This window comes from Haliotis rufescens, unplaced genomic scaffold (genome assembly GCF_023055435.1).
Source record: "Haliotis rufescens isolate VD_foot unplaced genomic scaffold, xgHalRufe1.0.p SCAF_15, whole genome shotgun sequence".
Classification (NCBI taxonomy): Eukaryota; Metazoa; Mollusca; class Gastropoda; order Lepetellida; family Haliotidae; genus Haliotis; species Haliotis rufescens.
Genome location: NW_025963835.1, coordinates 23,477,131 through 23,493,474, shown reverse-complemented (window position 1 = coordinate 23,493,474; position 16,344 = coordinate 23,477,131). Strand labels below are relative to the sequence as shown.

General features: G+C 42.8%; 1 protein-coding gene and 1 long non-coding RNA gene across 2 annotated transcripts in view; one reads left to right on the top strand and one right to left on the bottom strand.

Moving 5' to 3' along the window:
• Window positions 1-505: 505 nt before the first annotated feature.
• The window catches only part of LOC124135211, a 28,120-nt gene continuing 12,281 nt past the window's right edge, over window positions 506-16,344 (bottom strand). Inside the window, exons 4-8 of the mRNA XM_046500467.2 lie at window positions 14,387-14,698; window positions 10,974-11,090; window positions 9,511-9,547; window positions 8,608-8,837; window positions 506-681 (exon numbers count right to left, since the gene is read on the bottom strand). Coding sequence (XP_046356423.2) covers window positions 506-681; window positions 8,608-8,837; window positions 9,511-9,547; window positions 10,974-11,090; window positions 14,387-14,698 — 872 coding nt within the window. The remainder of the gene's footprint in view (window positions 682-8,607; window positions 8,838-9,510; window positions 9,548-10,973; window positions 11,091-14,386; window positions 14,699-16,344) is intronic.
• On the top strand, window positions 4,341-7,251 carry LOC124125828. Its single transcript, XR_007221057.1, has 3 exons — window positions 4,341-4,583; window positions 5,940-5,996; window positions 7,106-7,251. It is a non-coding gene; the product is annotated as an uncharacterized LOC124125828 (long non-coding RNA).

Sequence of the window (16,344 nt, the reverse complement as noted above, 5' to 3'; positions counted from 1 at the left end):
TACGCCAGACAGAGTAACAAGTACCATCTTTTAACGTATTTTGGTATGACACGGCCTGGGATCAACCAAGACCTTCCGCTCTCCAGGCGGACGCGCTACCACTAGATCACGGAGGCAGCCCAAAACTATGGCGTTGTAAAATATTAAGACAGGTTTTGGCTAAAAAAGATTTTTATTGTACATTAAACATATATATTGTTATAAAAGTGGTAAACTATAAAAACAAAATGTAATTAGGTAAAATACATGCAAGAAATGACTAAAAGGTATAACCTCACACACTGGATAACATATAGATAGATGTTTACAATTTGAAACATACACTTCGTCCTCCACAACACTGTTTTTAGCATATAGTTTACGCATGCTGATATACGGAGAAAGAAAATCAATTCCATTGTGGCGTATTTAGGTCACATGTTACTTCAGGTCTTCCAGTCTTTGGGTGTCGCTCAATGGTTTCCTCTAATATATTTCTTTTAGTATTGACTGGGCCAAGAAAACTTTACACTGGGGATGATACTGAGCCCGCTATGGGGAAGTCCTTAAGCCCGTTTTTTTTACTGATGTTTGTTGTCACATGTTCTGGTAATGCATTATGGGAGCGACGTACTCGCCCCCGTCCGGCCACCGCCTCGTACACTTCATCCGGTGGCGGAGAGGGCTGGGCTATACTTTTGTCTGAAATTAATGGAAAGTAACATTTAGAAACGGAACGGAAACATCGCGAAATATTACACATAGGCGCAAGGTTATCGGCTCAATTATTTTCAGTAATTCCCAGTGAACATTATTATTTCTGCTTCCTCAAAATAATTAACTCGGGATAGATAATCCCTACTTCCTCAGTACTCCAGGGTTTTTCCCATTGCTCTAATTATTCTCATTGCCATGTTTTATTAATCTCCTGTACTGAATTCCTGGAACAAATACTTTTCTAGAAGCTAATGCATGTCATGAGTTACGATTACACATACCTTTTAGAAAGTGGTCAAATGTAACAAACGTTATATATGGGATTACAATTTCTACTGTTTTCTTGGGGGTTCTTATCTAACCCACCAGCGATCTAACCCACTCAACCGCCGAGGCTTCCACAAAAATGGAAGTCCGCCAACTGGTAATCCAGATCACCCTTCTGATATATCATACCCGTGAAGATCCGGGGTAGAATAGGTCTTCAGCAACCCATGCGTGCCGCAAAGGGCGACGACTCTTATCGTAAGAGGCGACTAACGGGATCGGGTGGTCATGTAGATCGATGCTCATGATATCAATCACTGGATTGTCTGGTCCAGACTCGATTATTTACAGACCGTGTGCGGCGTTAAACAACAAACCAAATAACAAACAACTCTGATAATTCACTGCAAACTGACACGGCTACCATGCTCCAGAAAGCTAGGAATACACGATGCCTTCTAGAAAGTGGTCAAATATAACAAATGTTATATTTGGGATTGCACCTTCTTAGTACAGTACAAAATTGTAGTACTTTCTTTGAGCTGAGTCCCATTCGCATTTCGAACCCTCACTCTCAGAGTACTAAATATGTACTTTGAACAGAAGCAAGAACCCAAAAGGAACGTGACTCCGAATGAGCCCCAATAGTGCCCCGAGTGGAACGTGGCTCCCAATAGTGCCCCCAGTAGAACGTGACTCCAAATCCTTACCCCAGATGAATTCGAACTCGACTCCCAGTCTTGACCACAGGGAACTCGATTACCAATCTTAACACCCCCGGGAACTCGACTCCCAGTCTTGACCACAGGGACCTCGATTACCAATCTTAACACCCCCGGGAACTCGACTCCCAGTCTTGACCACAGGGACATCGATTACCAATCTTAACACCCCCGGGAACTCGACTCCCAGTCTTGACCACAGGGAACTCGATTACCAATCTTAACACCCCCGGGAACTCGACTCCTAGTCTTGACCACAGGGAACTCGATTACCAATCTTAACACCCCCGGGAACTCGACTCCCAGTCTTGACCACAGGGAACTCGATTACCAATCTTAACACCCCCGGGAACTCGACTCCCAGTCTTGACCACAGGGAACTCGATTACCAATCTTAACACCCCCGGGAACTCGACTCCCAGTCTTGACCACAGGGAACTCGATTACCAATCTTAACACCCCCGGGAACTCGACTCCCAGTCTTGACCACAGGGAACTCGATTACCAATCTTAACACCCCCGGGAACTCGACTCCCAGTCTTGACAACAGGGAACTCGATTACCAATCTTAACACCCCCGGGAACTCGACTCCTAGTCTTGACAACAGGGAACTCGATTACCAATCTTAACACCCCCGGGAACTCGACTCCCAGTCTTGACCACAGGGAACTCGATTACCAATCTTAACACCCTGGTCCCTGGTCCAGGGATGTTAATTCAGTCAGTGACAGTATCAGGAATGTCCATCCATTGGAGGTAGGTATCTAACTGAAAATGTACCTTGTTAAGTTTTCAACTCACAAAAACTATTTTAAATACTTCTAATACAAACAAACAAAAATAATCTGACACAAGCACCTCTGAGGCAATAAGGAAATCAATGCCCTATTCAGTTAGCTGTCAAGAGGTACACGTGCTGTTACGTACAACAATGTACAACAGAATAATCAATACGAACAATGAATAGACCCGGAAGTGTGCACTGCATATACGATCTCACTTCCCCCTCAGACAGAACGTGTCAGTGAGACATTGACTGTTCTAACCTTCTACAGATTGCCCGTTTTCCTTTTCAACAAATAGTCGTTAACAAAGCTTTGTCGACACGGAACGAAACACAAATTTATAACTGGAGTCATTAAAACGAATCACACATGTAGATCTACCCATTCTGGCTGCAATCTCATTAAAACCAGATCTTTTACTACAATACGACACCTCTCAGTGCGATGAACTGACATTCTTAGGAGGCTAATTTTTGGATCAGCCAATGAACTACGTGCTGTGAATGTTTTAGGGACATACTATTTTATCAAGAGGAACCAAACAATTTATTTGGGGTCCTATAACACATTCCTTCAAGGACACCAAGGAACCAGTAGCTCGCCACGCCAAAGAAATTGGTTCCCCACATGTCCAGTCCATGTCTGGTGCCACCGTCCACCATGACATTGCGGGAGTATTATTAAAAGCGGCGTACAACCCTACTCACTCACTCACTTAAGCGAACTGTCACACAATTGATGATCTTTCCAGGTAGACAGGTCAGGGAGTAATCAATCTCATTAAAATCAGATCCTAGTTCTCGTTGACTCTCTCATAGATCAGGTAGGTGAGTGAGTGAGTGAGTGAGTGAGTGAGTGAGTGAGTGAGTGAGTGAGTGAGTGAGTGAGTGAGTGAGTGAGTGAGTGAGTGAGTGAGTGAGTGAGTGAGTGAGTGAGTGAGTGAGTGAGTGAGTGAGTGAGTGAGTGAGTGAGTGAGTGAGTGAGTGAGTGAGTGAGTGAGTGAGTGAGTGAGTGAGTGAGTGAGTGAGTGAGTGAGTGAGTGAGTGAGTGAGTGAGTGAGTGAGTGAGTGAGTGAGTGAGTGAGTGAGTGAGTGAGTGAGTGAGTGAGTGAGTGAGTGAGTGAGTGAGTGAGTGAGTGAGTGAGTGAGTGAGTGAGTGAGTGAGTGAGTGAGTGAGTGAGTGAGTGAGTGAGTGAGTGAGTGAGTGAGTGAGTGAGTGAGTGAGTGAGTGAGTGAGTGAGTGAGTGAGTGAGTGAGTGAGTGAGTGAGTGAGTGAGTGAGTGAGTGAGTGAGTGAGTGAGTGAGTGAGTGAGTGAGTGAGTGAGTGAGTGAGTGAGTGAGTGGTTTACGCCACTTTTAGTAATATTCCAGCAATATCACGGCGGTGGACACCAAAAATGGGCTTCACACATTGTAACCATGTGGGGAATCTCTACAGGATAAACATTTGAAACGGAAAAGACTTTTCATAGGAAGTACTGCCATGCGATATCGGCCATTTATTAGACCTTCCGGAATTATTTTTTCTCAGTTATGTAATTTTGAATAGAAAACTTTCTCAAAGGATTTGTTCTAAAGCGTCGGAATGGAAATCACGAGTTTGAAACTTTTGAAGTTAGCAAAAGCTGCTTTCTGATGTCGATGTTAGTCATTTCACTGGTGGGTCAATTTTCGAGAAAGGTCGATCTGACGTGACTTCTAATGGGGATTAGCGGTAGCGAGCACTGAGATCTGATTTTGATAAGATTGGAGAGTCATGACCAGGCCAGTTAGCCATTGTTTCCAATCGATCCTCATCCCAGTAGAGAGAGAGGAAGGTCGTTGGTTCGATCCCCTGACCGCGTCATACCAAAAGGATGGTACTTCCCAGATAGCATTCAGACGTTGGCCCAACGTCGGCAATGGTTGGCAGTGTCGCGGTCGGATTTTATACGTTGGCCCAACGTTGTTACAACGTTAGGTCGCATTTCGGAAATTATTTCCAAGGGGCGCTACTCGTAATTGACAGCTTCACTAAGAGGGCGCTTCGTTTTTTGCGCCTCTCAACGAGCAGACGACGAGACACAAGCACACGTTCGATCATCGGAATACTGTTTTCCTCGAATATATGGAGGTAAGTGTTTAATCAATATCTAATATGATGTACAAACAGTACCCGAGAATAAAACAACCATTGTTCATTCAGAAATATCAACACGAGTAATTATTTTCCAGAAATTGAAAACACCACAAACTTCATGACCCGAAGCCAAATAGGAATATGTCACTCTGATTGCTTGCAAATATATAGCTTACTATTACTAGCATACCCCCAAAAAAGTCGCGCTTGTCCGTGTCATAAAGTTTGTCGTGATCGTGAGGACAAGTTAGTGCAAAGAAATGTGCACCGTGTCGCGTAAGTTCAGATGGAGTGTCGATCTCAGCTGTTTCTAACAGTTGGTGGTCACCGGACAAAACACTGCCTGTGGTATTTGTAAATGAATACTGGTTGTTTCTATTCTCGTGGAAGTTTAAAAATAACAAGCAAACTCAACTGAAAAGGTCAATTTCGTTCTCGCTTGTGAAATTTTACGGTCAAAAAGATCAACTAAACTGAACAATTCAGAACGAGGCTTCCAAAACTCAAAGCATTCCGTGTACATGATAAAATAATACCATGCAGACTCCTACTGATCAGTGTACGGAGCTTTTCCCTGTTGTCGGCAACATCGCGAGTTCAGTTTTCGATCACAAATCAGTGGCCGTGGGATTGTGTTCGTTGTTATTTGAAAGGGATTGATAATGGCATAATCGCTTTTTTATTTGTGCATACCGCGGGGGAGTAATGGTTAGAACGAAGGGAACGTATTGGATTAGATTGGGTACGAAATAGTCATGAAATCATTTCCGATTGAGAATAATATATTTCAATAAATATTTACAGAGCTGTTTCAGCTTCATCTGGTGTTGTCTCCGATATCGCATTTTGTTAATTTTTCCAACGTTACTATCTTTGTAAATGTTAGAACTTAGATATCATGGCATATTTATATGGTAAATATTCATATTTATATTTTTAAAATAAAATAGAATCTAAAATCACGATTTTAATTTAATACCAGTGTTAACACTTCTATTACTTATTGGAAGGTCAATTCATAATCTTATTCAACATTCATGCTTCCAACTTTGGAACTCTTTATTTGGCAATATTTAATTTTCATTTATTTGTTTATTTTTCACATCAGATTTTAGAAACTTTGCCAACATATGCATGCTATTTTGCATTATTTTTTACTTGATCACAAGTTTGTGAGGTACAGCAGAAAGGTAAAGTTATTGCTTTTGAATAATTACAGTTGATTTCTATTGGCTGATAAAACTATTTGCCAAAAATAACACCACTCACATCATACTGTTAGTAAATCAGATTTATCTCTACTGATTTATTTGAGAATGTGATACTTTGAGATTTCTATTTTTCTTTCAGGTGGAGTTTACAGTATTGTGGAAGCATATTTGTTTACATCACATCACAGCCAGAAAGGTATACATGATGCAATAATATATTTCAAACATCTTCAATAATAAAAATTTAGATGATTCTTATTTAATTACACCCCCAATCTAAAAGGGCGGGTGATCAAGTTTATCTGTCCGTCCTTCCTTCCAAAGACATTTTTGTGTGTGAGTGCAGTGCAAAGTAAAGTTTGATTTTGATATGTATATTTTCTGAAAAAAATAAGATTCTTTAAATGTTTTTGACTTCAAATATTTCTTTTTATTTCAACCTTTGTGCGACCTATCACTTGAACACTACTTCATGGATTCTTTTCCAATTATGGGTACAGTTTCTACACCCACAGGAGAGGTGCAGTGTGAAGTTTGGTTTTGATTAGTGTATTTTCTAAGAAAATATAGCTTTTGTTATGATTTGAACTTAAAATATTTTTTATTTCAACAATTGTGCTACCTATAACTTGAGATCTACTAGAGAACATGGATTCTGTCCAAATTTAACGAACACTTTTATATTAAAAAATGGGATGCACAGCAAAGGTTGATTTTGATATGTGTATTTTATTAAACAATATAATTTTTGTACATGTTTTGAACTTAAAATGTTTTTTTTTTAATTCAACATTGTGCGACCTTTAACTTGAGAACTGCTGCATGGATTCTTTCCAAATTTAAGAAACACTTTCTATAGTAATAAAAGAGGTACAGTGAAAATGTTGATTTTGATATGTGTATTTTCAGAAAAAAATATGATTTGTTTCATGTTTTGAACTTAGAATTATTTTCTTCAACATTTGTGAGACCTATAACTTGATGTGCAGTGCAAAGTTTGATTTTGATAATTATGCTTTTTCTATGTTTTAAACTTTGGAAAATGAATGAGTCTTTACTCTTGTTCATTTAGTGTTAATAGCTTTTCTGCCTATCTATGATTCAAGAGCATCATGGTATTACTGTCTATGCTACCTTCCCAGTTGTAGCAGTTTTTAACAGTTTTATGACTTGGATGGGTGGAGGTAGCACTGCTGAGACTTTTTTTCATACATCAAATTATTATTTAGGGGAAGGCAACCATTTTGTATGTAAAAAATGTCCCTTGCCTTATCATTATAATAATTGTGTCATTGTTTTAATCAGTTACCAAGGCACACGGACCGTGGATACAGTTGAAGATCATCCCTGTGTTAAGTTCTTCTGACATCTGAGGATTGAAAAGGCTCCTCAACCACTCAGCCCAAGTTCTGATTTGTCATGTAACAAATAAATAAAGGTCACCGAAACCAGAATTCTATTGTCATTTTGTTGCTGTTATCATATTTTTTAATAGATCAAGTATATTGATCATAGGACATCCTATGCATGGACTATTTTGCTTGTCTCAGCGTTGCCCTAATGCTGAATGTATGGGGTAAGGCCAAGAAAAATTAAACGTTTCAATTTGTGGCAGGCTTATTGTCTGATGGTTTTTAATTTGGAAACTTGTGGGAAAATCATTTATCTTTTAATAGTGTTGAAACATTTGTGAACAATTTGCACATAGTCTTGAAAATGGTTTTGGAAAGTAAATATTATAGCACGAAATTGCACGTGTAATTTGAAACATTTTGAATTTTTTCTTGGCCCTATTTCAATCTATGTATGCTGAGGTACCCTGCCAGAAGAGAGCGCATTTCATTGGCATGTTCTTTCATGGAAAGAGTTCAGAGTGAATCTAACTTGCAGAATGTATTGCTTGTTACCTGATGTCTTAACTACCTTGGTACAAACATTTCAGGCTGCCTGGGAGGTATAGTGAGGAATAAAACAGACGTAATCCAACGTTGGCCATCAACGTTGGGCCAATGTTGGCTATCAACGTTGGCCCAACGTCATTCTGACCGGCGGCCCAACGTTGGGCCAACGTTGGCTGAACATTGTTGTCCCAACGTTGGGTCAACGTTGGCCCAACGTTGGCAAAGAAACGTTGGCCCAACGTTGGGTCAACGTTGGACCAACGATGTTCGGCCAACGTTGGCCCAACGTTGGGCCGCCGGTCAAAATGACGTTGGGCCAACGTTGATAGCCAACGTTGGCCCAACGTAAGTGATAACGTTGGCCCAACGTTGGCCCAACGTCTGACTGCTATCTGGGTTGTTGTTACCCTGCCTGGCTCTCGGCGAAGCGTTCGTTTGTCTCCATTTTGCCAGTTGAGCTCCAGACAACTCGTACAATGTTAATTTACATTAAGCGACGCTATGATGAGAGGTCGGAAAATGAATGTTGGCATGACGGCACATGTATATCATTTAAAAAATTTAATCAAATGTTACTCAATGACCGATTCATGATAGAACACACGATGTCTCGAGTTTACATAACCAGTAATGTTTGAAACTAACTAGACTAGCGCTAAAATAATATCCAGTTTTGATAGAAACAATTTAGCAACTCCATTTAAATAGAAAAGGAGACCCAGTGACATGGGATAACCTGTGGAAAATCTAGACTTGCTTTATATAGAGCTATAGCATTAGTGTAAGGGCTGGGCGGGATGGGAAAAATATGGTTCAAGGACTGTAAGCAGACTAGCGCCATCGGACAACGCACAGCTTTTACCAATGTAAAAAAAACTAATGGTGGACGACTGTACGCTTCCCTACCTTTTTTCCTGGAGTTGGCTGTAGGGGGGAGGGGTGCGGCAGAGCGAGGGAGGCTGGGTGTGTGGGGAGCATGGCTGCCCGGCACAGGTGGTCTCGGCATTGAGGGTCGGGTCACACTTGGGCTGAGGGGGCAGACTGGGTTCGGCTTCTCGGTAGCATTGTACGGGTTGCTGTTTTTCCTGGGCTGTGATGACAACGTGCTGTTCTGTGTCGGCAACGCGATAGCAGATCTGGAAATAAGAGCAGTAAAATATGACTTTGATCTAATACCTGTTTTCATAAAAGAATGATTTGTTGGGACTTTCATACACTGTATAAGAAAATTGCTTCTTGTTTCGAGTTTATGTTGTACGTTTTGCTAAATAGATTAGTTCACACACACACACATGCACACAAACATGCATATACACATATACACATAAGCCCGCATACATGCATATATATATATATATATATATATATATATATATGTGTGTGTGTGTGTGTGTGTGTGTGTGTGTGTATACACACACAAACAGAGAGGTACACACACACACAGAGACACATATACACACACATACACATACATGCAATTTACACACACATACACATATATACTCACATGCACACACACACACACACACATGCATACAAACATGCACACACATATACACATATACACATAAGCCCGCATACTTGGTCAGGTTCGCTGACTTGGTTGATGCATGTCATCGTATCCCAATGGCGATGCTCATGCTATCAATCACTGGATTGTCTGGTCCAGACTCTATTATTTACAGAGCGCCGTCATATAGCTTAAATGTTGCTGAGTGCGGCGTTAAATAACAAACAAACAAACTCTCTCTCTCACACTCACACACCTCGCACACACCACTAATATACAGGAACAACACAAGAGATCACCTGCATTCTGGGTTCTTCAAAAGGGGGTCGTTTGTACCTGAAATGCAGAAAGAACACCCCGGTTAGCATGTGCCATGGTTCAACACACATGGTGTCATCACACTTGTCATGTTCTACTCGTGCTGTGAACTTGCTTGGTAAAGTTCCTAACGTCTGTTAAGCCGCATTTGAGATTGTTGAAAGTTCATTTGTAGTGATTATCAGTAGCAGACTCAAGTGCTCGTCTAGCAAATATCTGGATGTCAAGATCGTCACCCTGGGAAGAAAGGAACTGCGCCAGCGCTCTGAAGATGAGCAGGATGACGATCCTGTAATTAAAGCACTCCCTAGACAACCGACCCGTGAAGATTCCGTGGTAAAATAGGTCTTCAGCAGCCTATGCTTGCCGTAAAAGGTGACGATGCTTGTCGTAAAAGGCGACTAACGGGATCGGGTGGACAGACTCGCTGACTTGGTTGATGCATGTCATCGATCCCAATTGCGTAGATCGATGCTCATGATATTAATCACTGGATTGTCTGGTCCAGACTCGATTATTTACAGACCGCCGTCATATGGCTGGAGTACTGCTGAGTGCGGCGTTAAACAACAAAGCAACCAACCAACCCTAGACAACCGCTTTCTTTGGCTGAGGCTCCCATTGACAATCACAACAAATACATAAATCAATCTCAGCTGCCACAGGGAACACGGGTGGCCAAGTCGTCTAAGGCGCCGCGATTCGCTGTGCAGAGTTGCGTCCCTTGGGCACGCCAGAAACCTATGATCGTGGGTTCGAATCCCGGTTCGCCCCGATTATGTTTCTAGGTTTGTCAGCACCATAACTGTGCTCGTGGGTTTCACCGAAGTGGCTAACGTCTGAGACCTGCATCACTTCGGACTTTCCTCCCACATTAAGCTGACACGCCGTGATATAACTGGAATACTGTTAAAAGCGGCGTTAAACCCAGCTCACTCACTCACTCTGCTGCAACAGAACAGAACGTTCACAGAAAAAAAGATGTAGAAATCCATGTCAATTCGGTCTTCACGTTAATGTTTGCCGATAGAGGAAGAGAAGTTACCCCTTGACTTGGTTCTGAAACAAATGCGTCGACCGAATATTGTTAAAATTATATATTCCAAATATTTATCATTCTAAATTAAAATTTCAGCACTGACACATCTTATCACTTACTGCTGTTGATGAAAATCAACAACAGTAAGTGAAAACCATACATGTCCCATTTGAAAAAAATATATGTGTGCATCATAACAAATATTATTTTGAGTTTTTAATTCACTGTATGTATTTTATATACAACACCAGGTGCGTTCAATTGGTAAACGAGTAAATGAACAATCAATAAAAAATTATTAGGCTCAACCGATGCCACATCACTAATGATTTCCGCCATAATTATTTTTATAAAAGTTCTCTAATGATGGATGTTAGGTCTGTCTACAAGCAACTGTATACATACGTTTTGTCCGCCACACGTAATACCCTGCCAGACACAGCCCCGCAACGACAAGGAGGGCCACGGTGATGCCAATCCCGATGCCGGCCCCCACTCCAATGTCAGATGACGTCACAGGATCTAGAAGGTGTTCAAATGTGTATAGCAATATTATAACTCACCCGCACTAGGGCGGATACAACGACGTTATAGATCACGCACAGGGGCGGATACAACGACGTTGTAGATGACATACAGGGGCGGATAAAACACAGTGATAGCTCATCCATAAAAAACGGATACAGCCCCGTGACAGCCTATCCACTAGAGAAGAATACACCGTCGCGACAGCACATTCACAGAAATACGAATACAACCCCGTGCAAGGCTTACCCACAAGAGACAATTGCAGTGTCGGTATAGCCTATCCACGAGAGAAGAATACATCATCGCGATAGTTCACTTAAAAAAAAAAAAAATCAAAGCAAATGCAAGTAATACGAGAGGTGGAATCTGATTGGTCACTACGAGAGGCACAACAGGGACATAACTGGAGGCGCTACGATTAAGCCCAGGAATTCCAGCCCAGATCGGCAAGGGTGGAAACTGGACTTTTAAAGTCAGTTAACTCTCTTGCCTCGGGAAGATGACAATAGTTGTGCGTTCCAGAATACACGCGGCTTCTTCTCCTGACAGCCATAATACATGTATACATGTAGTACATTATAGTATGGCATCTGAGGGTTAATGCGTTATGTTTCCGGTGCTGCTCTAGCATTGATTGACACTGGTCAAGTCGGGTTGAATCTGGTCATCCCACTTTGACAGAAATGTGGTCATCTCAGTTTATTCAGGTCAGTCACATAAGATTTTAGTAATCGAACGCCTGCCGTGCTATTGGCAAATAAAGCCAAAGGTTTGTTTGTTTGTGGTTTAACGCCGTACTCTGCAATATTCCAGCAGCATGACGGCAAAGAATCGACCAGAATGGACCAGACAATCCAGTTCTTGCCATCATGTACATCGATCCACGTGGGTCACGATGACATGCATCAACCAAGTCAGCAGCCTGACCACCCGATCCCGTTAGTCGCATCTCACGACAAGCATAGTCGCAATTTACGGCAAACATTGGTTGCTGAAGACATATTCTAACCCGGATCTTCACGGGTAATAAATCCAAAGGGCATCTGTTGATTTACTGGGATTTGTCCTCCCTGAAGTATAGCTGAATACCGCTAGATTTGTCGTTGTGTTTGCATTCTCAGAAAAGTTCAATTATGTCCAAACATTTGAGTTTTCTTTGTACACCACGATATCACACAATAAAGTAAAGGATCGCTAGGGCATTTGTTCCTAAACGTGGTGTCCATAGATATAGTAACATGCCTATCTTCAAAGGTCCAGGACAATTTGTCAACAATCTGATGTTTACTGAGGAAACAGTTTGTGTAATCTTGCACTTCCTCACCAATAACGATATGTGTTATTTGGGATAATGTCTGTATGCATACCAGGGACTTGATGTGGCAAGGGTAGAAACTAGGCTTTGATATAGGCAAGTGGACACGCTTGCCTCGGGAAGATTTTTTGTTAACAATATATTATTATTAATAAAGATTTTCTTTGACACTTTTCTAATATTTGTTTAACTTATATTATCGTTGGTTTCACAATGAGAAAATTACCGAACATGTCCCTAAAAGTCTCATGAACGTTAACATTTGTGTGCAAAAGTCAGGGTTAAGGTGTAGGACGTCAAACACGTCGCCAAAAACAGCCGATATTGTTCCGATATCGAACGTGTACAGTTTTGATGGGGTATCCGCAGCCATTGTTATATGTAGGATATGGATATATCGGTGTACTCATACGCACAACTTTTGTGTGAAAAGGCTTCCATCATCAATGGACTTTGATACCCGATGTTAATCCAATTTAGACCATTCAGGCATTCTTAATAGTCACGGTAAAATGGAGTACGAACTTTCATAGAGTGACGTCCAAATATTATATGGATGTCGTCGTAAGCTCCCAGGACAAATATACAGTCCGACTAAATGAACACACAGGGTCATGTAGATTGAATACTGCTGGGTGCGACGATACACAACATACAACCAAGGTCTGACTTGTTGTAGACCGTCCGCCCGGAGAGCGGAAGGTCCGGGGTTTGATCCCCCGCCGCGTCATACCAAGAGACGTTAAAAGATAGTACTTGTTGTTACCCTGTCTGGCGCTCGGCATTAAGGGGCTAAAACAAGGACTGGTCGGCTCGGAGTCAGTATACTGTGTATGAGTGGGGTATTCATGTTAAACATCGGCATGCTATCTCAGTGGGCTAGCACTATAAATCGACATCAGCCCGGACTAGTACAAGCAGCCACACACACACACACACACACGCACGCACGCACGCACGCACGCACGCACGCACACGTGCACGCACGTCGCTATATAAGTGCAATAATCTTGGACGCTTCATTAAACCCCATTTCACTTCACCTCACCTGAATTCGTATTAATTGGCATCTTAGTAGGCTTTGTTAAAGTAATACCCCAAGTTTAAATCTTATGAGGAACTCTCAACACGAGTAGGGTCCTTTATCACTTTGGTGAACCCCAAGGAATGCATCTGGTCCCGAGATGCCACGGATCATAATATAATCGGGTCGAATCTCGGATTCAAACCTACGACAGTGGGTCTTCTTAATCGTTCTTGACACCAACTTCAGCCGGTGCACACATATGTACCCATGTCCTCGTGGACAATATTACAGTATGAAGGAGCCCCGACTAGCCTAGTCGTCTAAGGCGCCGTCTCCTATGACATAGTGGTTAAAGCGTTCGCTCGTCACGCCGAAGACTCGGGTTCGATTCCCGACATGGGTACAATGTGTGAAGCCCATTTCTTGTGTCCCCCGCGGTGATATTGCTGGAATATTGCTAAAAGCGGCGTAAAACCATACTCACTCACTCACTATGAGATTGTGGTTTCGATTCCAAGATTCGCCCTGATTATGTCACTAGGTTTGGCAGAACCACACTCGGTTTCGTAATTCAATGTTTAGAAACATTCACCACAACGTCTGATATAATTGTGTTAAGAAATGGATGAAAGTTTCACAGCATTCTTGGATCACGGGTAACCCGGCCGTTAGGTGCCGGAATTCGCCGTGTAGAGTTGCCTCCCTTGGACATGCGCGTGGGTTTCGCGAAAGTGGTAAACGTCTAGGACCTGCACCACTTCGGACTTTCCTCTCACATAAGACACATAAAGCTGACACGCCGTGATGTAACAAAATACATTTCAAAGCTGTTAAAACAAATTTACTCAGTCACACAGAGTAAACACATCATCACATATGCATAAAAATAAAATCATATTATTCACATAGTAAATCATGAAAGTGTAAGTCCACAATAGCATGTCTTACCTTCAACAAACACAAACAGCTCCTCTGTAAAATTTGATTTTAGCGAATCAGTTTGCGTGCTGATGGCTTGTACTCTGACGTCATATCCGGTATTCTTCACGAGACCCGATATTTGGGCATAAACAGTATGTCCGACTCCAGGGTCCTCGTCGATCTTCTTGTAGACCCAGCCTCTGGCTGTTGAGTCCGAACGTTTGTAGGATACCTCGAAACGTTGACCCCCTCCCCCGTTGAACTGTGACCTCCACGTGAACCAGAAGCCATCTGTGAAGTTGTCAACTACTTGGAATTGAATGGGTGGCTGCGGTCGAGCTGAAAGAAGACGGACGCCGAATACTACTACTACTACTACTACTACTACAACTACTACTACTACTACTACTACTACTACTACTACTACTACTACTACTACTACTACCATTACTACTACTACTACTACTACTACTACTACTACTACTACTACTACTACTACAGATGTCACCCACCACTCCACCCAGTTACAACTGACTGACGTACCCAGCTGCTTCAGCTCCATGACTGTAGATGTCACCCACCACTCCACCCAGTTACAACTGTCTGACGTACCCAGCTGTTTCAGCTCCATGACTGTAGATGTCACCCACCACTCCACCCAGTTACAACTGACTGACGTTCCCAGCTGTTTCAGCTCCATGACTACAGATGTCACCCACCACTCCACCCAGTTACAACTGACTGACGTTCCCAGCTGTTTCAGCTCCATGACTACAGATGTCACCCACCACTCCACCCAGTTACAACTGTCTGACGTACCTAGCTGTTTCAGCTCCATGACTGTAGATGTCACCCACCACTCCACCCAGTTACAACTGACTGACGTACCTAGCTGTTTCAGCTCCATGACTACAGATGTCACCCACCACTCCACCCAGTAACACCTGACTGACGTACCCAGCTGTTTCAGCTCCATGACTACAGATGTCACCCACCACTCCACCCAGTTACAACTGACTGACGTACCTAGCTGTTTCAGCTCCATGACTACAGATGTCACCCACCACTCCACCCAGTTACAACTGACTGACGTACCCAGCTGTTTCAGCTTCATGACTACAGATGTCACCCACCACTCCACCCAGTTACAACTGACTGACGTTCCCAGCTGTTTCAGCTCCATGACTACAGATGTCACCCACCACTCCACCCAGTTACAACTGACTGACGTACCCAGCTGTTTCAGATCCATGACTACAGATGTCACCCACCACTCCACCCAGTTACAACTGACTGACGTTCCCAGCTGTTTCAGCTCCATGACTGTAGATGTCACCCACCACTCCACCCAGTTACAATTGACTGACGTACCCAGCTGTTTCAGCTCCATGACTGTAGATGTCACCACCGCTCCACCCAGTTACAACTGACTGACGTACCCAGCTGTTTCACCTCCATGACTGTAGATGCCACCCACCACTCCACCCAGTTACAACTGTCTGACGAACCCAGCTGTTTCAGCTCCATGACTGTAGATGTCACCACCACTCCACCCAGTTACAACTGACTGACGTACCCAGCTCTTTCAGCTCCATGACTGTAGATGTCACCCACCACTCCACCCAATTACAACTGACTGACGTACCCAGCTGTTTCAGCTCCATGACTACAGATGTCACCCACCACTCCACCCAGTTACAACTGACTGACGTACCCAGCTGTTTCAGCTCCATGACTACAGATGTCACCCACCACTCCACCCAGTTACAACTGACTGACGTACCCAGCTGTTTCAGATCCATGACTACAGATGTCACCACCACTCCACCCAGTTACAACTGACTGACGTACCCAGCTGTTTCAGCTTCATGACTACAGATGTCACCCACCACTCCACCCAGTTACAACTGACTGACATACCCAGCTGTTTCAGCTTCATGACTACAGATGTCACCCAGCACTCCACCCAGTTACAACTGACTGAC